The 25,741-nt window shown below is 51.2% G+C and overlaps 11 protein-coding genes across 11 annotated transcripts; 3 read left to right on the forward strand and 8 right to left on the reverse strand.

Moving 5' to 3' along the window:
- Nucleotides 1-518: 518 nt before the first annotated feature.
- On the forward strand, nt 519-1,413 carry M431DRAFT_545259 (hypothetical protein; the record flags this gene model as incomplete). Its single annotated transcript, XM_024921175.1, has 2 exons — nt 519-630; nt 686-1,413. The coding sequence occupies 2 exons, from the start codon at nt 519-521 to the stop codon at nt 1,411-1,413; spliced, it is 840 nt and encodes a 279-aa protein (XP_024779403.1).
- Nucleotides 1,414-1,654: 241 nt separating this feature from the next.
- M431DRAFT_75228 (hypothetical protein) lies at nt 1,655-2,662 on the reverse strand (the record flags this gene model as incomplete). Its single annotated transcript, XM_024922319.1, has 2 exons — nt 1,655-2,418; nt 2,497-2,662. 2 exons carry the CDS (start codon nt 2,660-2,662, stop codon nt 1,655-1,657), a joined length of 930 nt encoding a protein of 309 aa, XP_024779404.1.
- Nucleotides 2,663-2,724: 62 nt separating this feature from the next.
- M431DRAFT_516811 (hypothetical protein) lies at nt 2,725-4,112 on the reverse strand (the record flags this gene model as incomplete). The annotated part of the gene is made up of 4 exons (XM_024920316.1): nt 2,725-3,089; nt 3,145-3,577; nt 3,634-4,029; nt 4,090-4,112. 4 exons carry the CDS (start codon nt 4,110-4,112, stop codon nt 2,862-2,864), a joined length of 1,080 nt encoding a protein of 359 aa, XP_024779405.1. The 3' UTR covers nt 2,725-2,861.
- Nucleotides 4,113-4,115: 3 nt separating this feature from the next.
- M431DRAFT_108192 (hypothetical protein) lies at nt 4,116-7,749 on the reverse strand. Its single transcript, XM_024911668.1, has 4 exons — nt 5,401-7,749; nt 5,068-5,335; nt 4,898-5,007; nt 4,116-4,822 (listed from the first exon to the last, which is right to left on the reverse strand). The coding sequence occupies exons 1-4, from the start codon at nt 7,412-7,414 to the stop codon at nt 4,461-4,463; spliced, it is 2,754 nt and encodes a 917-aa protein (XP_024779406.1). The 5' UTR covers nt 7,415-7,749; the 3' UTR covers nt 4,116-4,460.
- A 383-nt stretch (nt 7,750-8,132) lies between these two features.
- M431DRAFT_504696 (hypothetical protein) lies at nt 8,133-8,858 on the reverse strand. The gene has a single exon (XM_024918511.1). It carries the CDS (start codon nt 8,533-8,535, stop codon nt 8,353-8,355), a length of 183 nt encoding a protein of 60 aa, XP_024779407.1. The 5' UTR covers nt 8,536-8,858; the 3' UTR covers nt 8,133-8,352.
- Nucleotides 8,859-9,407: 549 nt separating this feature from the next.
- M431DRAFT_108200 (hypothetical protein) lies at nt 9,408-9,821 on the forward strand (the record flags this gene model as incomplete). The annotated part of the gene is made up of 2 exons (XM_024911669.1): nt 9,408-9,644; nt 9,753-9,821. 2 exons carry the CDS (start codon nt 9,408-9,410, stop codon nt 9,819-9,821), a joined length of 306 nt encoding a protein of 101 aa, XP_024779408.1.
- A 513-nt stretch (nt 9,822-10,334) lies between these two features.
- Nucleotides 10,335-12,874, reverse strand: M431DRAFT_2286 (hypothetical protein; the record flags this gene model as incomplete). The annotated part of the gene is made up of 2 exons (XM_024913624.1): nt 10,335-12,727; nt 12,799-12,874. 2 exons carry the CDS (start codon nt 12,872-12,874, stop codon nt 10,335-10,337), a joined length of 2,469 nt encoding a protein of 822 aa, XP_024779409.1.
- A 775-nt stretch (nt 12,875-13,649) lies between these two features.
- Nucleotides 13,650-14,359, reverse strand: M431DRAFT_504697 (hypothetical protein; the record flags this gene model as incomplete). Its single annotated transcript, XM_024918512.1, has 3 exons — nt 14,069-14,359; nt 13,973-14,007; nt 13,650-13,901 (listed from the first exon to the last, which is right to left on the reverse strand). Coding segments are annotated over exons 1-3 (200 nt in total), but the record flags the coding sequence as incomplete, so codon positions are not given.
- A 1,455-nt stretch (nt 14,360-15,814) lies between these two features.
- Nucleotides 15,815-18,435, forward strand: M431DRAFT_478763 (hypothetical protein; the record flags this gene model as incomplete). Its single annotated transcript, XM_024915705.1, has 4 exons — nt 15,815-15,913; nt 15,974-16,360; nt 16,424-18,040; nt 18,124-18,435. 4 exons carry the CDS (start codon nt 15,815-15,817, stop codon nt 18,433-18,435), a joined length of 2,415 nt encoding a protein of 804 aa, XP_024779411.1.
- A 775-nt stretch (nt 18,436-19,210) lies between these two features.
- On the reverse strand, nt 19,211-21,432 carry M431DRAFT_313383 (hypothetical protein). The gene is made up of 3 exons (XM_024914241.1): nt 20,655-21,432; nt 19,961-20,588; nt 19,211-19,882 (listed from the first exon to the last, which is right to left on the reverse strand). Exons 1-3 carry the CDS (start codon nt 21,345-21,347, stop codon nt 19,407-19,409), a joined length of 1,797 nt encoding a protein of 598 aa, XP_024779412.1. The 5' UTR covers nt 21,348-21,432; the 3' UTR covers nt 19,211-19,406.
- A 917-nt stretch (nt 21,433-22,349) lies between these two features.
- Nucleotides 22,350-25,117, reverse strand: M431DRAFT_75976 (hypothetical protein; the record flags this gene model as incomplete). The annotated part of the gene is made up of 4 exons (XM_024922412.1): nt 22,350-22,484; nt 22,551-23,738; nt 23,796-24,843; nt 24,996-25,117. The coding sequence occupies 4 exons, from the start codon at nt 25,115-25,117 to the stop codon at nt 22,350-22,352; spliced, it is 2,493 nt and encodes an 830-aa protein (XP_024779413.1).
- Nucleotides 25,118-25,741: the final 624 nt, after the last annotated feature.

A 25,741-nucleotide genomic window follows, 5' to 3' on the forward strand; every position in this document is an offset into this window, starting at 1 on the left:
AATTCATCTACATATATGTTATGACACGCAAAATTCAGCAGGGTGCATCGTATCTCTCTATAATTGCCGTGATGAGGATGGGATTATCCATGCAATCCGTTAATAGCAACAATTCCAAGTTGTCTATTCCCCTTTCGAGATGTATCAATACACTGATATAGACTTTTGATGTATTTCCATCTTCCCGAGACAATTGGAAGGGACAAAAGCTTAATTATTACCTAGATCCGGGTACCTGGACCAAGACCAATCTAGCAAAGAGGTAATAGTACCAACCAATGCAAGTTACTTTCTCATCTACGGCATGCCGTCATACTTACTTGTATCTACTACTGGAATAGATCATACTAGGTACCAGTCAATAGGTGATGTAAGATTCCATTAAAGGTCTCATCTCTTAATAAACCCCAAGACGCATATGACACCCTAAAACACCCTGGGCAAAGTATCCAAGTGGAATATCCATATTTCGATGATAAATACCAAATTCATCTTGACTATACAATATACTTTCTGCGATGAATCAGAACGAAGCAACAGATGATTCAGTGCCGACAGTTCGATTTATGAATATCGAAGACTTGGTCAGAGAAAAGCATTCCCAGCAAGGAGATGCATTGCGCCTAACAAGTACATCTGCTCATAGGCTATATCTCTTCTCTCCCTTTTCTTACTTATTTGGCAGACGTATCTCTCGCGGATTTCAACCAGATAGACGAAGAGTACGAGTGGAACAAGATCCGCATATCTCAGTATGTCGAGTCCTCCCATTGTATGCTGGTGTCCATCCCCACAACTGCCCACGAAGTGCTTCACCTGGGGCTAGAGAGCGCGATTATCATTCGACTCCATCAGATAGGCCTGGATAACGACTGGGGTCTCACAGGGGCAGTAACCTGTTACAGCCAGGGGTTTCGTTCCGGTGGTGGCAACGGTAGCGCAGGATCCGCAGACTCGTCGATGATGCCGTTTAGAAAGGGGCAATATATAGGTTTCCCTACACTCATGATTGAAGCTGGATGCTCCTGGTCTTTGGCCAGCATGCGGGCAAAGGCCAAATGGTGGTTTCAGGTCTCGAATCACACTGTCAAGACGGTTCTTTTGGCAAAGCTCGACGAGAGTCGGCTTACCATCTTCCTGGAGAGGTGGGAGGAGAGACAGCAGGAGCGAGCTGGTGATGGAGAGGTGGAATGGGTGGCGGCTTGTCAACAGACTATTACCATTTCTGATACTGGTTCGAAGCCACCAGTTTATCAAGTGACAGGTGGTGATTTGATGTTGAATCTCAAACTGCTGCTTCTGGACAGTTCGCTCCAGGAGGAGGAATACGCTGCTGTGACTATAGACGATTTTCAACTCTATGCTGAACGAGTGTTTGAATATGCGCTAGGGCGACATGCTGTATCGAGATGACTTATGGACTCCTCGGAGTAGCTATGGCTATGTTGATATGTCGTTAGTATGGCTACTCGTATCTAGTAGAGATATCTATGTATAGTACTGCTACTCATTTATAGTAGAGATATGTATGTAGAGCAGACTTCTCTATATCCCAGTACAACCATCTTTTCAAGTCCTCATATACTTCCTGGACACCATCTCCGGGGAAATTGGTCTGATAAATCACTCTCCTGAGTACTGTCTGCCTCTAATCCTAAAGAGCCTCTTCCCAAACCATCTCCGCATAGTCTTGCAAGCGGTCGGCGGAAATCACCACATCCCTCTCTCCCTCGCCCGGATCCCTTAAAAACAACAGCCGAAAACTCAGCACCAAGTCACCAGATATCTGATACACTATCGGTTCGTCGCTAGTCTTCGTAATCGTAACCACCTGCTGACAGGACGGCACTCCTTCAGACCCCCATCGAGTTGTTGCCGCCCCTTCACGAATCCCCCGTGGTCTTTCTTCCCACTTTTCAATAACTGCCATCTGTCGTCCTGAATAAAACTTTGCCAACAGCACAATCTTTACATCGTGGTTGGAGATTTTAAACCACCACTTCGCCTTGGCCTGCATAATCGCCAAAGATCGAGTACACCCTGCTTCAACTACAAGAGTAGGAAATGCACCGCGTCCACGCCGTTCTGGCCGCGGTCCTCCCGACGAATCTGGCTCTCCGCTGCTCCCTCCGCCTTTATCACCGTGGCCGACGCTGGTATTTCCAAGCTCTTCACCAGAGGAGAGGCCGCCGTGGTAGAAACTCGTGGCTCCCGTGTTTTTCCATGCGTCACGAAGGCCCATTACGAACAGATTGTATATGATCTCCATGTATATCCACATATGAAGCTGCACGTGGGCTCCCGTGTTCAGACATACTAGAAGCCGCTGAGAATCTTCGTCGTACCAGTTGAAGCGGAACTTGCGTCCACGAGCTTCTCGTTTCCGTTCTAACATACCAAAGTTATCAGGAGACACGTCTAGATGGTGAGAAGAGGAGAAAAAAGGCCAGGTTAGTATTCAGAGGACCGTTGCGGAGGATTTGATTTTAAACACACTCGTTACAAGCAGTGCATCTACTTCTCCTCTAGAGTTCATTTCATGGGATCTGAATTCAATAGAGTCAATAGCTCGGAATAGTTGCTGCCCGCTGATGAACCGGACGACTGGCACTGCAGACTCATTTTCTCCGTCTGGAGACTCTGGCAACGTGGGCAGGTCCATGTTGTTGTTGGATATTCTCGGATAGACAGCTATACAACTGTTCAAAATGCCTGAATATATTGCTGCCAAATAGAGAATAAAGTTTACCTTTGGCGGCACCAAAGTAGAAATACATAAATCTAATAGAATTTACAGGCGTATCAACTTCACGGTGTGGCGTATCCCCCTCTTGATATACTTTCATAGATTCTTCCATCATCTAGTACTCTTTGGTCAAACTGACAACCCCCTCTGTCTCCCACCTTTCCTTTATCGCACCAAGGGGATGAAGAGCCATATATCGTTCTTTGAATGGGCCTTGACAGAGTATCCTATAAAATTCTATAAATCTCGCCCACTTCCAATCCTCTGGGTCTCGGCACTGTCCCACCTGATGGTAGGCCGTGATCGTGATAGACCATCCGTCGATTAACGGCCCCAAAGAAACCTGTTTTCCAAATTAGTTAATTCCTTATGATACATATGGTGCCAGCGATACTTACCTGTCCAAAACGATCCCGTATCTTTTCATGCACCTCGCCGCGCTCAACCGTGGTAGTGTAGTCAGTCAAGCACACATTGCAGGATCCCGGCCCATTGTGGCAATCCTCGAAAAGCAACAACTCGTTTGACTCATATTCCCCCGGCTCCAACAGCTCTGGCATGCTGCGGAAACGATCACGGGTCAAGTGCTTGCAAATACCAGACCATCCACTATCAATGATATCCCGTAATGTAGTTCCTCTCCCCTCAAGCGTATGCGTGATACAGAGGAAAAGCTCATCGTCAATAATCCTTGCGGATGGGGTTTCCTGCCAGAATGGCTCACCCGGCTCATTATTAGCTGTGGCGGAAAAGACGATGCCTTCCAGAGGTAGCCCTTTTGTTGGACCATAGAAGTGACGGTTCATGACGAGGCGCGCATGGAAATAGCTCCTGTTGTTGTATATCAGGCAACTGAGTTCGGGGATGCCAATTGAAGGGATACCTACAGTTCATAGGAGGAAGCGTTATTCGGCTTAAAAGTATTGCGGTATTGGTAGCGCTGGCAGCTGTAACGGAATAGATTTACGTTATCCCATGGCTGCGAGAAGCGGTGGAGTTTTTGACAGAATGGGCAATAGAAGAACCTGTCGCCGAGATCTTTCTCAAGCAATAGCAAAAGATGTTTCTGCGACTGATCGCAGAGTTTCAATGCGTCCCTGTCAATGAAGTAAAATAGAGGTTTGCAAGTTAGCGAGAGGGCAACGAGGGATTCAGGGGATGAAGACAGCTGGGACGCAATCAGTAACAGGATCTCGGGTGGCAGGTTTAGAAGCAGCGGTAGAAGCGGTGGTAGAGGCGGCGGTAGAGGCGGAGGCGTACGCCTGAAGATGCACGAAAGAAAACTGGCCCATTGCTCAGATATGTGAAAGAATTCAAGATGGAAAGAATCATGAGCCACGTACAAAACGTCATAAGGAGATAGCATCAAGACGCCCTGCACGTGATGTTCGTGCCGCAGCAAAATCAAATACTACCTTCAAGCCAACACGAGTAGCCAACGGCATCAAGACACGACAATTTCAGCCTTACACGTTGCTTCTATTATCTGCGTGGGTATGTAACCTGTGTGTATAAGCCGTCCACAACATCTTCCCACACACAATCTCTCCTCTTCTCTCCTCCCTCCCCCCTTTTCCAATAGAGCCCTCACCTATTAAAATGCCGTGCAACACCTAGAACCACATCAAGGACAAGAAAAAAAAAATAAGAAATCCCATAATCCTTAATTTCATCCCAGCTGGCCAAAAAAGAAAAATCCCATACATGCTATACACTACGCAGGCCCAATGACGCTCGCGTCCCCGGTTCCAGTCTTGACCGACCACAAATCTCGTGACCATCCCATCTCCCGCTGCTTCTTGCTGCCAGATCCAGACGGCCTCTTCTCTCCGGTGGCAATGGCCAGCGCCTTGCTGCAGGCAGCAAAGGCCTCGACGAGCTCCGTCATGCGCTTAGCGTCGACGAAGACGTCCTTGAGGTCTGACTCGCGTTCGGCTACCAAGGCGGCGAGCTCCATGCATTCCAATAGGTTCTCCCGTGATAATCCAGTGCCGGCGAAATGAAGAGCGCTGATGTATGCCAAGATGGTCTCTGGCAGGTAGGCAGCTCGAATTTCCTGCAGCTCGGCATCACCAGCTGTAAGAGAAAATTAGTTAGCAATCATGTATGACAGATATATGCAAATTTATAACATCAAAGCCAAATACACACCTTTAACTGCTGGCATCAGCCATCCCTTCAGCAAGGGTCGCATATAATCCTTGACGTTCTTGATTGATTCACCCGCCGGACCCCAAAAGTCCCGGTCTCCATGTGACAGCCTACACCAGAATTTGTCAGTGAATCCAGCCTCATATCCTTAGGAATGGGCAGTCACATACTCAGTAGAGATGAGCATCAAAGAAGCGATTGTCTCTAGGCCATCTAGAGCCTTGACAAGAGCTTCAAGTCCGCGGAAAATTCGTGCCTCCGCCTGCACCTGCTCGGGGCTCATGTTGGAGACCTCGCTGCGCTCCAGCAGCTTAGCCCAAAAGTCGGCATCCTCATACCAAATGTCTTCAGGCTCTTCCTGACCCGATATTCCCTGAATAATCTTTTCAAATGAAATCCTCTCGTAGAGCCGTCGGGCAGCTCCCAGGCGTCCGGAACCTGTCAAACTGTCAGTCACATAACCCCTAAATAGTATCACAACTAGAGCCAGTGAGTTAACATACGCAAGAAGAACTTGTAAACCTTTGTTCCCATGGAAAAGACGTCGGCCCACTTTCCATCCACCATCAACAGCCACTCCAAGGAACGGATAACATGGTCATCGCCGCTGGACACGACACCCTCCTCATAGCCAAAGAAGTCTGCCTTTATCAGCTTCCCAAACTGTGATGTTGAGGGTCCATCGCTGATGATGCTAAAGGCAGCTTGCTGAGGAGCCTTGTCGCCCAATGCCTCGTAAAAGAGCACCACTTGCCTGTCCACAAACTTCAAGACGTCGATGCCGGCCTTCTTTATCAACTTCAACTGCAATAAGCGCTGTTCGGGATCCTCCTCATGGATCAAATTCCAGCTCAGAACGTCGTATTGCCTAGGTGCCTCCAGTATTGAGCAGTACAGGGGGATAAGCTCTGGGAGACCGGCACGACGCAAGTAATCCGTATACCCCGCCAAGATACTCTCTTGAGAAAATGTCAATTGAGGTGGTGGTGAAAAGTTGGAGACCTTTTTCTGGGCACCGCCAAACTTTTTCATCAGGGCTGTGAGCACATAGACATGTGACACAATGCGAAGCCCATCATCCTGATCTAGGCTAAAGTACTTCTTCTTCACAACACCAGAGTTGATGGGCTCAGTTGAAGGCAGAAGAATAGATTTGCCATTTGAGTTGGCGTCCGCAATCATAACAAGTCCTTGTTCGTACAGGTGGCGCTCGACATCCCTGGCAATAAACGCGGCTTGCAGAGCTTTACTAGGCTCCGTCGCCTCGTCATGCGTCCTTGGCTGAGACTCTAGCGAACGAACAAGGCGCTTTTCAACTCCCTGCGGCTTTCCCAAGAATTGAACGGCGTCGAAGGAGGGGAAGTTCTGAGTCAATGTCGAGGTCACATTTGGCGGACATCGGCCGAGCACATAGGTGTCAAACTGGGTTCGTAAAAGTGCGTTGTAGTTGGCAAAGAGAAAGTCGTCCCATCTCCGGGCAATCTTTTCAACACTGATGATATCGCCAGAGAGTAAACCATACACCGCACGTTCGTAATCGTCCGAGCCCCCCTGTCGAGCCAAGGCAAAGCACATACGTCTCCAGAGAGCCAGAGACTCGGGCTTCAGGTCATCAACAGGGACAGTCTGGTCCTCAGTGGAGAGAAGCATGGCGGACATGGAAACGGCGCGCCACATCTCCGTTCGCTCCTGACACCACTCGCGCAGTTCCTCGAGGCTGCTACCACGGCGAAGGTGTTCGAAACAGCCAAGCCAAATCGCACGCTCAAAGTACTCGTCGGCAGGCTCGAGCTTTCGTCCCTGGCGGGTGATGGCATCGGGGTCCAGTTGCGTAATCAGGGGAGCGCCATCCTTGTTGACATGAGACTCCATGACTCTGGGCTGTTGGCGATCCAGCAGCCCGTTCCATGCCGTCAAATTCTTCCGCAGCTTAATCGTTGCTCGCGTGTGAAGCCAGCCATGTGCAATGATATCCCCTCGGTCGGCCTGTTTCAGAAGATCCCGGGCCAAGTCGTCAATATCCGGACCATCGGCCGCGTTGCTCTGAAGCCACTGCAGCACCGCATGGCGCTCTCGAGCCAAGGGATCCGAATTCAGAAACTCGAGCAGCAAATCGGACTGCGTCGAGCCTGTGTCCATTTCTATTGATGGCCGGTCGTCTGTCTTTGCTTCTGGGGTTGCGTAGCGTAGGGGGAGCAGTCGTCGGATAAGGTCCCAGGTCTGCACTTCTTTTTCCAGCTGCTTAACCTCATCAGCCTCCCCAGAGAGACCATCCCCATCGGCCGTCTCGATCTCGTCAGCATCCATATCTACATCTTCGTAGCCGCTGCGAGCTCGCTTCGGCCGCGCCTGTTGCAGTCGTCGGACCGCATTTTCGTAGTACTTCCGAGGGAGATCGAGGATTCGGGCTCGTTTGTCTTCCTGCGATAGGAATGGCGAGAGACAGTTGTCAAGGGCGTTGGCAAATTCTTCCACCTCGGGGCCGACATTGAGGTCGAACACAAGCGCTTGTTCCATGTTGATTTCCGTGTCGCGCACGTAGAGTGCCTATGTGTTGCTAGGCAGGATGGATAAGGGGAAATACACGTCCAGGGCTTTGCGATTTATCGATCTCGCCGTCGAAAGGTCCAACCAGACGAACCCAATAGAGTCTGGCTGGCGTCCAAGTGCCGGAACTTTCAGGGCGTTGACCTTGGCCGCATAACCCAAATGTGAGTCACAATTGGTGGCCCAGGAGGAATCCGGTGTCGTAACAGTGATCAGGAGGTCTCTCGTCCGCTGAAGGAGTTCGCTATGATGCCAGGCGAGATCGTGGGTTTGCCAGCGCAGAAATTCAGCACCTTCAATATTTTGTTGCTTCAAGGCGCGCTTGAGCTTGCACACGAACGGCTTCTGGACGCTAAAGGCGGCGCTAGACTCTGATAGGTCCTTGGTCGAATGTACATGCCGCTCAAGCTTCTCAGACGCCTAGAAGGAAGTACTCAGTACTAGCCACTTGAAAATCACAAGCAGCGACCAAAAGGTGGAACTTTTTCGGTATATTGCGATATGTAACAAAACGGGGTTCCGTGCGCTGGTGAATCCGACTACTACTGCAAATTTTCATCACGCTCTTTTTTTTTTCCTTTTTCTCTTTTCTTCTTCATCATAATGTCATCGGCATTCGTATTAGAGTCTCGGAATAAGCGTTCAATGCTTGTTCAGGTCCTATAAGGATCTCTTGCGTGCTCAACGATCGCCTAGAAAAATCGCTCCTCATTAAGTTGCCTGAAATTCTCTACACTGGTTGACACACCATACGATGAGCGTACATATCTTCCTCTCGCCTCTCCTGCCTTTATACGGTACATGATACATTTCTATCTAGGTATCTCGTAAGATGTCACGCGTGTCTAAATGCGTCGTAGAAGCACTCTGTGGTCGCAAAGCCTGCGTGCTTTTGCCCTGCTGCGTCCTCATTTCCCTTCCTTCTGCTGCTGGATCTTCAAACGAAGCAATTTCGGCTTTGGACAGCTTGGAGAGGTAGCGTCGTCGCCGTAACGCTGGTAGAAGGCGTCACAGCATTCGTACAGCGCCTTGACGGCATTCTGGCACCGAGCCTCATTGTAATTGTTTTTGGAAAGGCAATCTGTGGTCATTTCAGCTCTCAAGTTCTTCTTGGGCGAGTATATATCCAAATTGTGTGGTATGTTTGCCTACCCTGGATGGCACACTGGAATGCGAGGAAAACGCATCTTGTCAGCGCCTGAATGTTCAAAGTAACACCTGTTTGCCAAAACTCACTGCTCGAGGATGACACGGCGGGCGTGCCTCCACGTCGTCTTTGGGTGATGGCTGCAACACCAATGTCTGTGATTAGTTGTTGAAATGATACATGCTGGCGATTAATGACGCCAAAGCGGTAGGATTCTGACAACGAACCATTACTGGATAGGACCTAACAAGCCAACAAGTTCTCCAAATAAGGCTACTCCAGAATGATGAGTTCTCAATGGCAGAATAAAATATCGCCAGTCTCCGATTGATGTAAAAAGAAGCCCAAGTCTCGAATCAATCATCCATCCCAAGCGAGTTTCGAGGCCAAGTTCCTCGTCACTGATGTCATCCGTAGCCGTGAACTTTTTAGCGCCCAAAGTACAGCAAACCCCCAGCAAGCAGTCACACGGGCACCTAAACAGCGCTATAACCTCAGCGCTCCAGCGTGCACACAATCACTCAAGCCCACCAGTGCAAGATACTGTACCTGCCGCGCTGTACCTTTTCCGAGCCTCAGCCGCCCAATCAGATGCCTCGCTCCCCACTTCTTGCCTCGATGCACTGCTAAAACATCAGGCCGCCTCATTCGCCTTGCCATCGCATCACTTTTCGCCCAGCCTAATCTTCTTCCTTTTTACTTCTTCCACATAACACTCTCACATACCAAAGCAAAGGAATCGAAATAACCAACCTCCCGAAACCGCATCTTTAAATAGATACGCACGCGCGCGCACATAAAACCCACACAGCAAACATGTCCGAAAACGACAACAACCAGTCCCCAGGCGATCGCCAGGACCCTCCCCCCAACACCGAGCACCTCAACATCAAGGTCACCGACAACAACAACGAGGTCTTCTTCAAGATCAAGCGCAGCACCAAGCTCGAGAAGCTCATGACGGCCTTTTGCGAGCGCCAGGGCAAGTCCCTCAACTCGGTGCGGTTCCTGTTCGACGGCACGCGAGTGCAGCCGACGGATACCCCGGACGCGGTATGCCTTGTTTCCCCCCTCCTACTCCCCCTCTAGTCTTTTTTCTCTTCTCTATTCGCTTTTGTACACTGTTGCTAACATGGGTATTTGTTTGTCTGCACGCGTTAGCTCGAGATGGCAGACGGCGACACTCTCGAAGTGCATCAAGAACAGGTCGGAGGACGCTTGCGAGGATGACGCTACAAAAGACCAAGGGCGGACGGGAGTTGATGATACCGAGTCGGAGAGGAGAGAAGCAGAAGATAGAGGACAGATGGACATGCGCGTCAGAGCTGGGTAATTTGGGTCGCATTCTATCCCCCACACTATCTACCGTGGTTTGTGTAATACATTAGAGCAGAGCAGAGAGAGAGAGACAGTCAGAGTCAGAGAGGGAACCCGCTATTCTACGACGTCGATCCAAGGGCCAAAACGGCTCTTTCTTTACGCCCTTTCGTCCTTTCTTGTTTTCCTTTCTCTCTTCCATAATACGGCAGCGGCGCATCGGTTCGGAAAGGTGGAAAATGGTTCTTTTTTACACGAGGTCAAAGTGCAATTACAGCCGTAAGCCGGTTTTACCTAGTTCACCATTATCCCAAATGCTTTGCTACCCATCCCAGTGCTGTCCTCCCTTTAACTTGAAAAGAAAAAACAAACGCCTTGTTCAAAATGAAATACGCAAAATGTGTTAGTGGCATCGTCGCATCGTCTTTAGAATTTGAGTTCCCTGGACCGGCAATTGGTGCAGAGTATAATGGCGCCTGTTGCAGTCTCCTTGGGGAATATCTGCCCATCGTCGAATCCTCCCTTACACTCATGGCAGCGGAAGCAATGCTCGTGCCACTCGCCTCCCAGCGCCTTGATATACTGGCCGATGACCGCTGTCTTGCACATCTTGCACTTGGGCGCACGGCGTTCTGTCCGTTTTGTCTGGCAATTGATGCACCATGCGTAGCCGTCCTTCTCAATGTGCGTCATGCCATGCTCAAACGGGTCGCCGCACTCGGCACAGAAGAAATGTCCATAATGCCAATGCGCCCCAAGCGCCACAATATGCTCCCCAAGAATGGGAGTCGTGCAGTGCTTGCAGCGTGGAGCGAAGAGTTCGTGCCAGTCGAGATGGCAATAGAAGCGGAGTCGTTCGTCTCCGTCTTCCGCCATGGTCATGCCAGGCTTCTCATCCAATATCTCACCCGCCGCGCGACGCTGAATCCTCTCCACACGCTCAGCCCGCGATGCCTCAGGCTCTGGACTGATCTCCATGGCTTCAAGTCTGGTGTTACAGGTGTAGCAGCGGAAACAGTGAGGGTGGAAGCGCTCAGGAGACCCAGCCAGTGCCACAAACTTGCCCTCAATGGGGCGCTGGCATTGGTTGCAGACGGTTCCCGCTGGCCTAATGGGACCTGATGCTGGTGACCAGTGGCCTCGAGGCTGCGGTAGGTCGCGCGTGCCTTGAGGCCCACGAGCCCCTGGTGTTGGGAGAGGACGTGCACCTCTCACCGAGCCTCTCACAGGGGAATCCCTCGGCGTTGAAATGCTGGGGATGCTACGGCGACCCGGCGCTTCATCAACTGAAATGGACGGGACGTTGATTGCGGGTATCGGCCGCTTTGGGGCCTCGTCCGGTTCCTCTATCGAGATGGATGGCACACTCGCGCTCGTCTGCGCCCGTGGCCTCGGCGAAGGGTCTTCCGCCACAACAATGCTAGGGATCTCCATAGGCCGTGATGGCGTTTGGGGCTGGGATTGAGCTTGGGACTGAGACTGGGACTGGGACCGGAAGCGGTTTGATGCTGGCGTTGTCGGGTCTGGTCGGTCTGAACTGGCATCAGTGGACGAGGACTCCTCCGGGGCTTTCCAGTTCGTATCGAAGCTTACAATGGGCCTTCCAGGGCTGTCGCTGACTGCAGTAGGTTCCGGGAGTCTAGAACTGCGGTCCTTCAGCCTCATGCTAGTAGCTTCGCGGATATCCTGACTGCGAATCTCGACTCCATTCAGATGCTGTCCATCGGAGGGCTTCTGACCGTTGACAACGGGAGTGTTGACTTGATATTGGGCGTTGCGGGATCGAGTTGGGGGGTTCCTGTGGATTTCTATGCGATCCAGTCGCTTGGTCGGGCTTGTCTCTCCTTGATTGCGCGGGAAGGGAACCCGTCCGATTGTATTGGACGGCTTAGGATTCAGCGAAACGGGCGAATCACCGCTTGGAGGGGTAGTTGTCGTGGGTCCATCGACTGACTGGGCTTCGGGCTCTTCCCATATCTGATCGCCGGAGAAAGGTCGTTCGACTTCTCCACTGATATTCCTCTTCATGCTGCTGCGCCGGCCGCCTGTGAACCGCCCTCCGACATTTCCATATGATTTTGCCTTGGTTGGAGACTCGTCGGTACGTGCTTGCGTTTTTGCTTCGGGGGATCCGTTTTGTCGAGAGCCGTTTTCTTCTTCCGATGAAGTCGTCGAGTATGAGTTCCTGTTCACTTTGTTCGTGCCGGACGGCTCTTCTCCCTGCCCCACAGCAGCTGCCCGGGCATGTGCGTAGCTGTCCTTTCTAAGATGCGGTCGGTACCGGTATGCACCTTCGGGTGGCCGGGGTTTGACCCCATGCTGATGTTCCCATACGAGCTCAGCGGCTTCGTTGAGGGCAGCGTTGTAGATACGGGTCTCGTCGTCCTCGACAGCAGGATCGTTATCAGGAGAACCCTTTCTGCTCTCTCGGAAATCCATTTCTTCCATGGCATCTCGCAGAGACGACGCCTCCTCTCTTTCCATCCATCGGCGGCCCCTCTCCATATAGCTAGCCGTGGGCACAACTGTATCGGGCTTGATTGGAGGTGGCGTTGGGCTGGTGGGATAGTAATCGCGGCTTCGGGAGCTGATGGTGGACAAGCGAGTTGACGCCATGCTCCCGGCAATGAGGCTGGGCGTGTGCGACTGAGATCGCTGGTGGCCCAGCTGATGAGCCGTATCTTGTGACGTCGTCGATGCATCGTAGCTAATGTTACTGAGACTGTTTCGATTTACCTGCGGACGGTTGCTGGGAGGCGGTGGCCTGGCACCACCGGGTCTCACCACGGGCTTGCTTCGAAGGTTTGCGAGATAGTTTGCTGCTCACGAAGGTTAGCGACCAGCCTGAACCATCGGTCAATCCACCCTCCCTGTATCCTGTATGTCGTACCGAATTCGTCCTTTGTCATGTATGATGGCGACGGCGGCGTCGCCCTCCGTGACCTGACCTCGCCGGATTGCCTCATGTTCGTTTCGTTGGACGCGGATCGTAACGAAATGAAGGCAAACGGCCGGTCTCAGAAGGGAGGTACGAGGGCTTTATGTGTGCCGTCGACCTGTTCTGAGGTACCGGAGGCTGTTGGCGGTGACGGGAAGCTAATTAGAGAGGTCGCATGCGAGGCGTGACGTTTTGTATGCAAACCTTACAGGTATGTGCTCGGTACTGTGTCAATGGAGTTGTGCAAGTCATCATTGGGGGTGGGGGTTGACGGGGCAACCCCTTGGCATGTTCCGAGACACCCCAGAACTAGGCGCCTATTGCCTTTGCCGTAGCGGTGCGTAGCGCTGGCCAGTAGCGCTGTGTGCCTGTAATCTGCACCGCTAGCCGGCACAGCTCAGCTGCTAATATAGCGCCACCCAAGTTCTGCGTTGGCATCCATCCTTTAAATGATGGTTATGTGAGCATAAAGCATAAAACAGCACGACTTGACTAAGGCGCAACCTTGTCAAGCCATCAGTGGTAAAGGGAGTGAAGAGATTTGTTAACAGGGGGGACGCTATGGTACAGTACAGCGGTCATGGAAAGTTCCAGATCGCTGCCAGAAATACTATGTACAAGGAACTGATACGGGTTGGGCAATGTCACCATGGGAACGGCCAATAGCTTCAAGCTTCCTCCCCCCCCTTTGCACCTCCGTGCCTGTGCTTGTGCCTGGCGACTAGGGACGCCTGTCCGACTATGGGGATGCCCACTCGCCTTACTACCACCGGAGTTCGCCTTTGACGCCCTTTTCTGGCTCTGCTGGGGCTTTTGCCAGCGCAGGGTCTGCGAAGCCGAGATTCTTGAACTCGTCCCGAGCCATCAGATTTCTTGATTTTGCCGATACGTTAGCCCATGGCAATGTCTTACTGCTCTGCTCTCTCTCTTTTTTCTTTACCTATCCATTCTGCATGACAGATACGCCTTGGCCAAATTGCGACATTCGTCTTCGTTGACACCACGGACTTTCTTCATGCAAGCAAGGTAGCTGGTCATGGCCTTCTTGCACTCGCCTAGTCCAGTTAGACAACTGAGCCATCCAGGAGAGGCGGGAAAATGGACTGAACCACTGCAGCGGGCTTACCATCGTGGTCCAAGGGGAAGCTCCCTCGCTGTGGCCTATGGAGACGGCGGGTCAGCCAACTCCTGAGCTTCAAATCAACGGCGAGAGAACACGTACGGGGTTGGCTTGGTTGTTGGCAGCGCTCCAGGGCTGCCGAAGGTACTCATTTCTCCAGGTGCCGCACCAGGGGCATATCCCTTTTTTCGTTTCTTTTTTTCGAGATGAGACTTGAAAGGCACGGCTATCACGCATGATGGTTGTCGAAAGCGGTGGGGCCGGGCCCCGATAGAGCGGCACGCATTGCTTAGCTAAACTTGGCCCTGACGCTTTAGCAACTGTGGCGAATCAGATTGCATAGCTGCATACGGAGTACAAGCATTTAATACTGCCTTGGCCTCATTGGGAGAACAACATCCGAGCGACGGAGGGTTTGGGCCGTGGATGGACGAGTTCTGATCAGGCGCTTTGCGTTGCTTTGCACGGTGTGGGATGGCACAATAATGTCTCCGCAGCAGACTCATGACAATTGTCAAATCCAATCAGTGACTGTCGTGGGAGCAGCCAGAAGCAGATTCTGCTCCCTTGCATTGCTTGCAGGGCTCCCTCTGGGTCTTGGAACGGACCATTCGCGTTGTGACACACTGCAAGCCAACTCAACCGCTAGCTGCATCAGTCGTGTTCTTTCGTCGACTGCGGTATCCACAGGCGCCCAACCAGAGACAGTGTTCAAGCAGGCGACGATTGGCAGACTCGAAAGAGCCCGTTGTCGCAGTGTCGGGTCAGAAAGCATCCTCAGGTTGGCGAATAGACACTCCGTTGTCGGGCCGCGGGTGTGAATGAGAGAAACCAATATTCTTGTGTACTGTAGCACAATCAGGTGAGCAGCGTTGTGCGCAGTATGACATCTTGTCTTGGTTTAAGAGGCGGCTTTCACACGCAAGCTGAAGTTGAAGCATTAGCCGGAAACTAATCCAGGATTTAAGGGTCATGGTTCGACACTGTAATCAAAGTCGTCATGCCGAATCTGTGCTACATGGTGAACCATCAATAGCTCTCCCAAGGAGCGCGCTAGAGCTGGTTATGACCTGTAGCGGGTTAGTAGTTCGTATCTGTCTATTAAATGGATGATGCCGGCTCTACGTATATAACGAACCCGACATGACGGACGAGAGATATCTAGCGTTCCGTCTCATGTATGCCGAAAGCCTTGGCTGGAATGACACCCAGAGGACGAACTCCGTAATCCATCTAGTTTCAGTACATAGAGATGTGAAGAACAAGCCTGGGTATTCACGGAATAGCCCTAACCGCCCCGTGAGCTCAACAAAATGAACATAATAAACTAAACATGCAATTGTATTCCCGCAGCATGTATGGCAGCCCATCTCTCACATGCCGTCTCCAGTTAGGCTTCTGCCCATGCCTTGCCCTCAACCGTTTATCTCATCAGATATCTGGAGAAATGGGGGGGCGTTGAACAAAGGGAGGCTGAGGCTGAGGTTCTTGGTACTGCCAACATCCCGCGGCTCTGCACACAACACCCGGTATTCGGTACCTGTGGCGTTGAGAGGCAAGCCATTAACATGCCCCACCCTTTACACGTGAACGAATCGGTACGTACTCGATTCGTTGCCAAACAGCCCGAGAAGCCATTGTTTCGGCTTGCTTCTCTTCTTGATCGCCAGAAAAGCCCAGCGCAAGTCGTCGCGTTGCCTGTGCGAGCCTGAATCTTTCTGTCGGAGGCGTCTCTGCTGCTCTTCCAACCCGGTAATTGCATTTAATTGACCGCTGCGATTGCGATAACCCCGGCCGAGGCGACGAAAAGAATCTACAGGGAAAAAAAAGGCTCCCAAGATCGCTGCAATGGCGGCCCTCGGCGAAGATCTGCTCAACACGGTCAACAAGCTGCAGGACCTGGTGTTCAACACCATTGGCAGCGATTCCCTCGATCTCCCCCAAATTGTGCGTGGTGCAAATCTGCCTCCCCTTGTCCTCGCTTGATGCTAATGCCCCGCCGCCCAGGTCGTCGTGGGATCCCAGTCCGCCGGAAAATCTTCCGTTCTCGAAAACATCGTCGGCCGAGACTTTCTGCCCCGAGGCAGCGGCATCGTAACCCGCCGGCCGCTGATCCTGCAGCTCATCAACATCCCGGAGGATGAGACGGCGCCAGATCCGTTCAACGACCCATACCGCTCGCCCGGTGCTGCGCGGCGCTCAGAATGGGCCGAGTTCCACCACATCCCCAATAGACGGTTCAATGACTTTATAGATGTCAAGCGGGAGATTGAGAATGAGACGTCTAGAGTTGCTGGTACCAACAAAGGCATCAATAGACAGCCCATAAACCTCAAAATTTACTCACCGCATGTCCTCAACCTGACCCTGGTCGATCTGCCCGGTTTAACCAAGGTTCGTCTTTACCTCTTTCCACCTGCTCCTCTTCTAGGCTAACTTGGCTCGAATCATGCATAGGTGCCCATTGGTGATCAACCCTCTGATATCGAGAAGCAAACGAGGAACTTGATATCCGAATACATTGCCAAGCCCAACAGTATCGTTCTGGCGGTGTCGCCGGCCAATGTCGACCTTGTCAACTCGGAGGCTCTTAAGCTTGCCCGGCATGTGGATCCTCTTGGCAGGAGGACCATCGGTGTTCTCACCAAGATCGACTTGATGGATCACGGTACTAATGCCCTCGACATCTTGTCTGGCCGTGTGTACCCTTTGAAGCTTGGCTTCATTGGTGTCGTGAACCGCTCTCAGCAGGATATTCAGGGCAACAAGCCCATGGAGGATGCCCTCAAAGCCGAAATGGACTTCTTCAAGCACCACCCGGCTTACCGTAACATCTCAAGCCGATGCGGTACGCAGTTCTTGGCCAAGACGCTTAACACGACTCTCATGGCTCATATTCGAGAGCGGCTGCCCGACATCAAGGCGCGCCTCAACACTTTGATGGGCCAGACCCAGCAGGAGCTCGCCGGCTATGGCGACATGCACTTTAGCGGAAAGGAGCATCGCGGCTCATTGATTCTGCAGCTCATGACACGATTCGCAACCTCCTTTATCTCCTCCATTGACGGCACATCCACTGAAATCTCGACCAAGGAGCTTTGCGGTGGTGCCCGCATCTACTACATTTTCAACTCTGTCTTTGGAAGCTCACTAGATACCATCGATCCTACTTCAAACCTTTCAGCGTTGGATATTAGAACAGCAATTCGCAACTCCACTGGTCCTCGGCCCAGCTTGTTCGTGCCCGAGATGGCTTTTGATCTCCTCGTGAAGCCCCAAATCAAGCTCTTGGAGATTCCCAGCCAGCGCTGCGTCGAGCTTGTCTACGAAGAACTTATCAAAATTTGCCATACATGCGGCTCAATAGAACTTTCCAGATTCCCAAGACTCCAAGCGAAGCTCATCGAGGTGGTATCGGATCTTCTGCGAGAGCGGTTAGGGCCCGCCTCAAACTATGTCGAGTCACTCATTTCCATTCAGCGCGCATACATCAACACGAACCACCCCAACTTCCTAGGCGCTGCCGCGGCAATGAGCAATGTTGTCACCGCCAAACAGGAGCGGGAACGCAAGAGGATCATCCTGGAAGAGCGTGAGCGCCGGGAGAAGCGGCGGCTCAAGGAGCTCGGGCCCAACGGCACGGAGCCGCAAGAAGATGGCGAGGAGAGCCCGGTTGCGGAGGGAACCCCGCGAGCAGAGCCCAACCTTCGCAAACTCGCCACGGCAAAGCCTTCACGAAGCATGTCACCTGCCGTCCACCAGGACGCCCTGGTTGGCCTTGGCGCATCCATGAATGGAATCCGGCCATCGTCTCCGGGCATGAATGGACAAGGAATTGGCGGTGCTCGCGATACATTCTTGAACTATTTCTTCGGCAAGGATGGCATGGCGCCAGTCAGTGCCCCTATTACTCCCACCACCAACGGCAGGCATACCAGTCACCCTTCAGAGCCCACCTTCTCTCAGAGTCTCCGTCGTGAAGAGAAGTTGGCAATCCGAACCTCTACCGCTCCCCCCTCCGTGACAGATGAGTATGACCCATCATCTCGAAGTTACGGCCTGGCATCACATCTGGTAAGTCTTGATACAGACTCCCTCCTTAACAACACAGCTCTTTTGTTCTTTTCCTCCTGACTGACTCCTCTCTTCTCCCACAGGGCGAATCTAACGAACCCGCCATGACTGAGCGCGAAGCCATGGAAGCAGAGCTCATTCGCGCCCTCATTTCCTCCTACTTCAACATCGTCCGCGAATCCATCGCCGACCAGGTCCCCAAGGCCATCATGCACCTCCTCGTCAACCACTGCAAGGACGTTGTCCAGAACCGCCTCGTCAGCGAGCTCTACAAGGAGAACCTCTTCGAAGAGCTCCTCTACGAGGACGATGGTGTCAAGAAGGAGCGTGAGAAGTGTGAGAAGCTCCTCCAGACATACCGCGAGGCAGCAAAGATTATTGGCGAGGTTTTGTAAGAAAAAGGGAGTGAAGGAGCTTGTCAAGATGCCTTTTTCTTCTTCTTGTTCTTTTTTAATACTATCCCCTCGCTTTTACGATGGTCTGGAAATCTACCACGAAGAGAAGGGAAAAAAAGAAGTAGAAGATGACATCAAAAGAAAAAGAAAAAAAGAATTGGGAGGTTCAATGTCTGTATAAAAGCGGTAGGTTTTCCAAAACACGAAAAAAGGCGATCAATGAGGCGTCCATGGGGTTTTTAACGAAGGCAAACGGCTGGGGGAGGAATGGATGACTGGAAGAGGAAAAAAGAAGATACGGAAGAGAAACACGCCTGTTCAGAGGGGGAAATGGAGAATGTGTGTGATTGTCAAAATGAGAGAGTTCATTTTGAAGTGTAAACAACCTGTATATGATGCAATGGAGGGGGAGGAAATGGGAAGAAGGGGCAAGAGGATACATTTCCGTGACCATGGCTGCAAACGATTTTCTCATATTTTCTACAACTACACCGCTCGACTCTGTCATGTCTCCAATGATAGGAAATATACTTGTCACCTATACTGCTTAATGTGTGGCCGTGTTGTATGAGCTGCTCTACGACTATATATCTCTCGTATCTTCCAGCATCTATAGTATCTTTTAGTATCTCTCGTATCTTCTAGTATCTCTCATATCTTCTAATATCTCTAGATATCTCTAGTCTCCTCAGATATCTCTAGTTTCTCTAGTATATATCTGAATCTACCGGGTCTATTGATAATAAATATTGTTTGTAAAGTTTGCCCCTTTTTGGTAAAGAACGTCTGGTAAAGAGGTAGGTAAGTATTGAGTTATTATATATAGATATGTACAAACCACCATTTCCTCTTCAATTAAGTAGCCTTTGCCTCAGTAGTGAGATGCCTTAAAACGCCGTTGTCATAAGTGTTTAACAAGAACAAAAATAAAAGAGAGAATGCTCCTATAAAAGCTCTAATCTATGCCCATGTCATTCCCAACCTCCCGATCTTCTATTGGCCAATGGATCTCGTGACTCATAAACATTATAAACCTGTGATAAGGCTCCAGTATTGTTGTGCGACTCCCTGATGGTATAGCTGGAATAACTAGAATTAGAGGGAATTCTATAGTCGTGGAAGACGGGATATTGAATGTAGTAGCCATTCGGTAAATTCCGCACGTCAACGATGTCGTAGGACTGGTAGAAGGTCGTGGACATCGGTTGTTGGTAACCACTGACGTGGCTTTGTTCTCTTTGCGATGCCATGACCGAAGCCGGTGCCTCTATCGTATAGGGGGCGTGCTCGCGGCGTTCTTCCACGTGATTTGCCTCCGGCACACCAGGCATTGTTGGATTGGAGCTGACAGATGTTGAGCTCCTGAATGGGGGCTCCTCAGGCCACTCCGTCCTCCAAAGCATAGTCATGCTCTTCAACTTCTTTGTGCGGTGCTTCATAGCATAGTGTTGCAGGATAGCCTGAAGGCCGTAACGTTTCCTACTACCTGGGCATTCCCTGCAGCGAAAGAAGTCCTTCTCGTGATGGTTGGTATGTGGCCCAATCTTATGATCGAATATCCATCGCATATCGTCCAGAGTCAGTCCTCGTGTCAAGGAAACGGCCCTCGCTCCGTCCTTATAGAACTGTTTGCGGACGTATGCCAACACCTCCACGGCGAAGTCTGCGCAGTTTCCCTTCTTGACGCTGCGTCCCTTAACCCAGCGGTCTATGACCTCATCTGCGAGGTTGGAGATATGAATTCGTACAGTAGTCTCAACATCCTGTCGCTGCTTCTGTAGAGTTTTAGCAATTTCTGGCTTGTTAGCAGTTGGCTGAGTCGAATGTCTGCGCATTTGGCGGACGCCTCCTGACAGAAGCCACCTATCCCATCGGGAAGCGTCATGAATTTGTTCAATGCCTCGAGTTTCTAAGCCTTTTTTCCACTCTTCAGTAGCTGCAACGCCAAATCGCTTGACTTCTTCAAACTCTTCCTGAAGCCTCTCCACTTGGGCAGGCCAATACACTTTTGTCAACTGAAGAGGGGTAATGGTCCCTGGGATGCTTCGCAATTCTTGAGGGGAGATTACATTCATGTCAGGCGTCAGAAAAACCATAGGAAGCCCCGATGATATGAGTGATGGTCTTGATGTTGATACATAGAAGTCAAGTTCCTGTAAGGCAGAAAAATCTTGTCAGCTGCTTGATAGACCCCAACAAGAGAAGGCGACGTCACTCACCTTGATGCTCTTCCCAACCAAACAGTTCCCGCACGAATTGATGAAGAAAGGAAAGATAGGCGATACAGTGGTATTGCCAGGTCTGCGGGACTTTGAAGAATCCTCAGTGGTATTGTAGGCTTTGTCCAGCTGGCCGCAGAATTGGCAAAATCGGATACAGGCAAACCGCCACATATCCAATTCAAACTTTCCCTTAAGCGGCGCGGGCATAGCTGGCCAGTGAAGACATCTGGACGCTCGCCAGATGGCGTCTGGGGGCAGTCTAGGCAATATACGAGTAGTAGGCACGTGTATCACAGAAGAGATGAAGGGCGAGACAGGATCGAGGTATTTGTGGAACAGCCGGTTGACACGCAGACAGCGCCCAAGAGTAACCGGTGAGAGAAAGGAAAAGATGTGATGCCACAACTCCGCTGGGAGCTGCCGCGACCTGTCCTGGGGATGCTCCGCAGGGCCAAAGACAACATCAACTCTGTCCCGGCTAGCAGAGGTGATCCTGGTCTTCTTGGAAGTTTTGCCCTCGCTCTCGCTTGAACTCTCCAGTCGCCTTCGTTTCCTAGCGCTCGGGGATCCCAGGGTGCTGCTGTCAGATGAAACGAGTTGTGTCCCGTTCAGAACTCGCATCTCATCCTCAAGCCTCTGTAGGTATGCCAGACTGGCATCAACCACGTGCCCCTGCCGAACGTTGTCCATGACTGCATAGAGAAGAAGACGAGCTGTTGAAGAGGCGAAGAGGAAGAGGAAGACATGTGTTGAGATTATTAGCACTCTTGGGGTATTTTGCAGGAGCGATGCAAGGGAGTAGCCCTTGCCCAGAATCCTTGCAAGCACGGGCAGGCACGTTGGAGTATCATCGAGAGACTCTAAACAGCGGCTGTAAGGATCTCTTTAGAGGGAAAGAAGACGCAATGAAAGGCACGGAAAGAGCTCTCTGCTCTTGATCTTCTCCGGAGCTTTTTCGGTCTCGCCGTGTGACGGGCACTAAATCCCCTATAAAGCATGGGCTGACGTAGAAACACTGCACAACTTTTGCTAGAGGCAGCTTATCGATTGGTGATGACTAAGCGAAGTGGCCACTTGAGATGCGCACTACAGAATGCTTACAGAAGATGTCTACGGTAGAGAGATATAGTAGATTTTAGTAGATCGTAGTAGATATAGTAGATTGGAGTAGATATAGTAGATTGGAGTAGATATAGTAGATTAGAGTAGATTAGAGTAGATATAGTAGATTAGAGTAGATTATAGTAGATAAGAGCAGATCGTAGTAGACTGTAATAGATGTAGTAGACAATAGTAGACCAGAGTAGATGTAGTAGACCGGAGTAGACCAGAGTAGACCAGAGTAGACCAGAGTAGATATAATAGATGTAGTAGATGCAGTACTACCTAGTAGGTAGATGTAGATGTAGTAGATAATATACCGCTACCCTTGAAACAGTACTATAAGAACCTCTTATTTTTAGCTTATCCAAAGTCTCATTGCAAAGCAGTCATCGTCACCATACAGAGAGACAGAAGAACACCATTTACTTATGAAGCGGAGAGAAGGCGGGGGCTTGGAATAAAAGTAGCTACAAATGTCCCTGCTCATAAAGACCTTGCATTTTCCCTTATCCAAATACCAAATTCCAGATCAAACATGTCCAACGAACGTGTTCTATCATATACAAGAGTGTTTAAATACACATCCAATTACTGCTGCTCGTTCATCATACTCGCACCATCGCCCAGTCCCTGTTCTGGAGACGATTGCTCCCCAGAACCGTAGATCTGGAAACTCTGGTCTGCTCCCCAAGTTGTCATCTGTGTGTAGTTTTCAAATGCACTCTATTTAAAACGGGATTGTTAGTCAATGTTCATCTAATGCTAAAGGAGAGGAAACTGCAGTCTTACCCAGTCAAAATTGGCCATGTCGCCTGCCCCAGTGCCGCCCAAGTTTGTAAACATGGAGAGCGGAGAGGCACCGGCGCCATTACCGTTGAGAGCGTCAAACTGCGGGAACTCGTTCCCGTTCCCGTTCGTAGCCCGTAGACCAAAGTCCATACCCATAAAGGCACTGCTCTGCGAGAATGGGTCTTGGCCACCAAAGCCAGGGATCCCGATGGGAGACACAAAGCCCAATGACAAGGGTGTTTGATCCAGTGATGAGCCTGAGCCTGACCCTACAATTGAGGCAGACAGGGAGTCGGTTCGGGATGGGACTTGGTCGCTGTTGGAATCCATGGCTTCTCCACCAGGCACCTTGATCTTGTCCAGCATAATTTCAATGACTTTGGTAGCCTTGAAGGCTTCCATTGAAGTATGAGCAAGAGCGGCCCATATGCCCTTGGCAGTCTCGAGCGCAGCGATCATTTTGCTTCGTTGCTCGTCAGTGTAGACGAAGCCGTCGTCGGTGGGGTTGGGCGATTGCCGTGCAATGTTATCATAATGAAGGTCTAGAACAAGTAGCATAGCTGGCAAGGTAAACTCTTTTGTCGCAATTGATTTGATGTACCACGAAACAGATCGCAGCCGGCCGTTCCCCTGAGATTCGCGATGCAGCTTGGTTAGGTGTTCTAGCGCCTGCAGTGACGCTTCGATAGCACTGCGTCGAGAAAAGGCATATCTTGGGTTATGCTGGGCCTTGGCGTGATATTTCCTGTGCAGCAGACAGAGTATCTTCTGAAACAAGATATCAATGTTGTACCTTGCAATGATTAATGTCACCGGATCCTGAGACGCCTCTAGTGCACCAAGTCGAAGGTGAGGAGGAAGCTCCTGCATGATTTGGCGAAGCTTTGCGTCGAATCGGATAACCTCGTCGTATGGAACAGTTTTGCCAACCATGTTTGTTGCCTGCAAAATGTTTCCCAACTCAGAGCAGAGCCTCACTTTCGCAATCATGTATGATATCGGCGTCGGTTCTGAAGAGGGGCGTGAAGGTGGCAGTTCCTTGGTATCGGGGTGGAATTCATCGTCGAACAGGTTGTTTGGAAGCTGAGTGTCGCAGTCGTTCTCGTATATCATATTAGGCAATGACACCTGATGTGAAAAGACGACATCAGACATGCGGACCAACGCCCACGCTCTTCTTCTCATTTCCTACGTCGTCTCGTATCAGTTGTTTGCTCGTCAGCGAAGTACCAAAAGTGAACTTACAGCTTGAAATGGTGTAAGATTGGGAAACCATTTGGCATCTCGATGGTATCCCATGCGGAAGGCTATTCTCGTGATGACAGAAACGATCAACCACAATCCGAGGTCGGCATCCCACCGAGATGAGTACTCTCCAAAGACGTATAAAAGCATAGCCTCGACAGTGTACTCGACCGGCTTCGTGTAGTCTGCCTTGATCAGACATTGTACTGTCCGTAACCGATATTCTGACGCCAGCTCCAAAGTCCGGCCTCTCCACTCAGGAGGCTCATCACCAACTTTGTGATAGCTCAGCATGGCAAGAGTAAGCACGGAATATAGCAACCCTAGCCACATAATTGGCGTTTTTGACGGGTCCTCCCAATGGCTTTTCAGCTGCTTGAAAAAGGTCGGCCCGTGTATTATACACACAGCGTTGTCCATTGAGTTGAAATAACGGCTACACAGGGTCAGGATGCTCGACTTTGGAGGCAGCTCCGCGCGAAGCTCAATCTCGGAGGCGGGCAAGGCACCAAGCAACAACGTCGGCCCTTCCCGAGCCGCCATTGGTTTTGATAGCCTGACACGCTCGTAGCTCGTCTCCAGCTCCTTCTTGTGAAACATGAAATAGTTTTTCACTTCGGAAATGTCGGACAAAATCGTATGCCAGTGCTCTTGGCCGATATACATGGACTTGCCCTTGTCGGGGTCGACTTTCAAAACTCCCAGCGAAGCCGCGAGTCCCTCTTCCGTGTCGCTATCGTCTTCGAGCATTGTCACCCCCTCGTCGCGGCCAGCTTTGGCGGAAGAGCCGCTATCAGTTAACGACTGCGACGTAGAGGCAGCTCGACCAGCCGCAGCGGCTGAAGCAGGGTCTACATTAGCCCCGCCATGCATCAAAGACAGGACAAGGCCTTCTAACCGGTCGATCCTATTCTGCATGTCATCCGGCGTGGCGTCGGCCTGGTTCTGGCTCTTTTTTCGGGTTGCCGGAGCTGCATAGGAGCATGACGACGTGTCCATGCCCTCTCGCTTGGTGCAGTTGCTGCACGGGTGGTTCCTGTCGCATTTCCTACGCCATGTTAGCAAGTCAAAATGCATCAAAGGATGCTGCTCTTTGGCTGTTCGTCAAGCCATATCCGAGCGCCTAGGCACTCACAATCTGCATGGGAGGTTAGCACGCCTACACTCTTGTCCATGGACAGTGCGGAGATAACGACGTACTTTCTTGTCCTGCATGGGTAACAGCTCAAAGGCACACGATTTCTCTTCCTCACAACGCGAAACTGCTCCTCAGGGGAGCGACCCCCTGTAGAAGAGTTGGTCGAAGGCGGAGTGGGCGTCATTGTAGAGGAGGGGAAGGAAAGCTGAGGGGCTCTCGTAATCTCAGACGGTTGTTGGCTGATGAGGCGATTCGGATTTAAGGATCACACCGAAATGCTCTGAACTTCAGCCGGCCTCACAAGCGGCTTGCCGGTTATAATTGATGCGGCGCATATATTAGACCTCTGAGGGCTCCGGAGAAGGCAGGGGGAGGCAGCCTGTCAATTGCTAGAAGCAGCCAGGCCGAGAAAGGGGAGGAAACGAGGCGACGGCTCAGTGCGACGACAGAGAGAATTAGACTGGCCCTTTTAGAGGATCAGCTGGTAGCTGGTCAGAAAAGATTGCATTCGCCGGAAATAAAGCGAATCCACGGCTTCGGGCTCGGGTTGCAATGCGAAAAGAAGATGTTCTGCGATGGTTTCGGACCCTGGACTGGAGATGCCAGTGGTTGCGCGGCCTCGTTTTGGGATCGGACGAGAAGCGGGCGGAATTGCCTTGGTGGCTTGATATGGCAGTCAGTTGTCAAGTGGTGAAGGCGGAGAGGGGCCGGAAAGCTTGGGTGGCGGACTTGGGGAAGACGGAAAGCCGAAAACGTCAGAGTCCTGCAGGCGAAGCTGGTGATGCAGGAGGAGGATGAGAGAGAAGGG

Source organism: Trichoderma harzianum, assembly GCF_003025095.1.
Source record: "Trichoderma harzianum CBS 226.95 unplaced genomic scaffold M431scaffold_2, whole genome shotgun sequence".
Classification (NCBI taxonomy): Eukaryota; Fungi; Ascomycota; class Sordariomycetes; order Hypocreales; family Hypocreaceae; genus Trichoderma; species Trichoderma harzianum.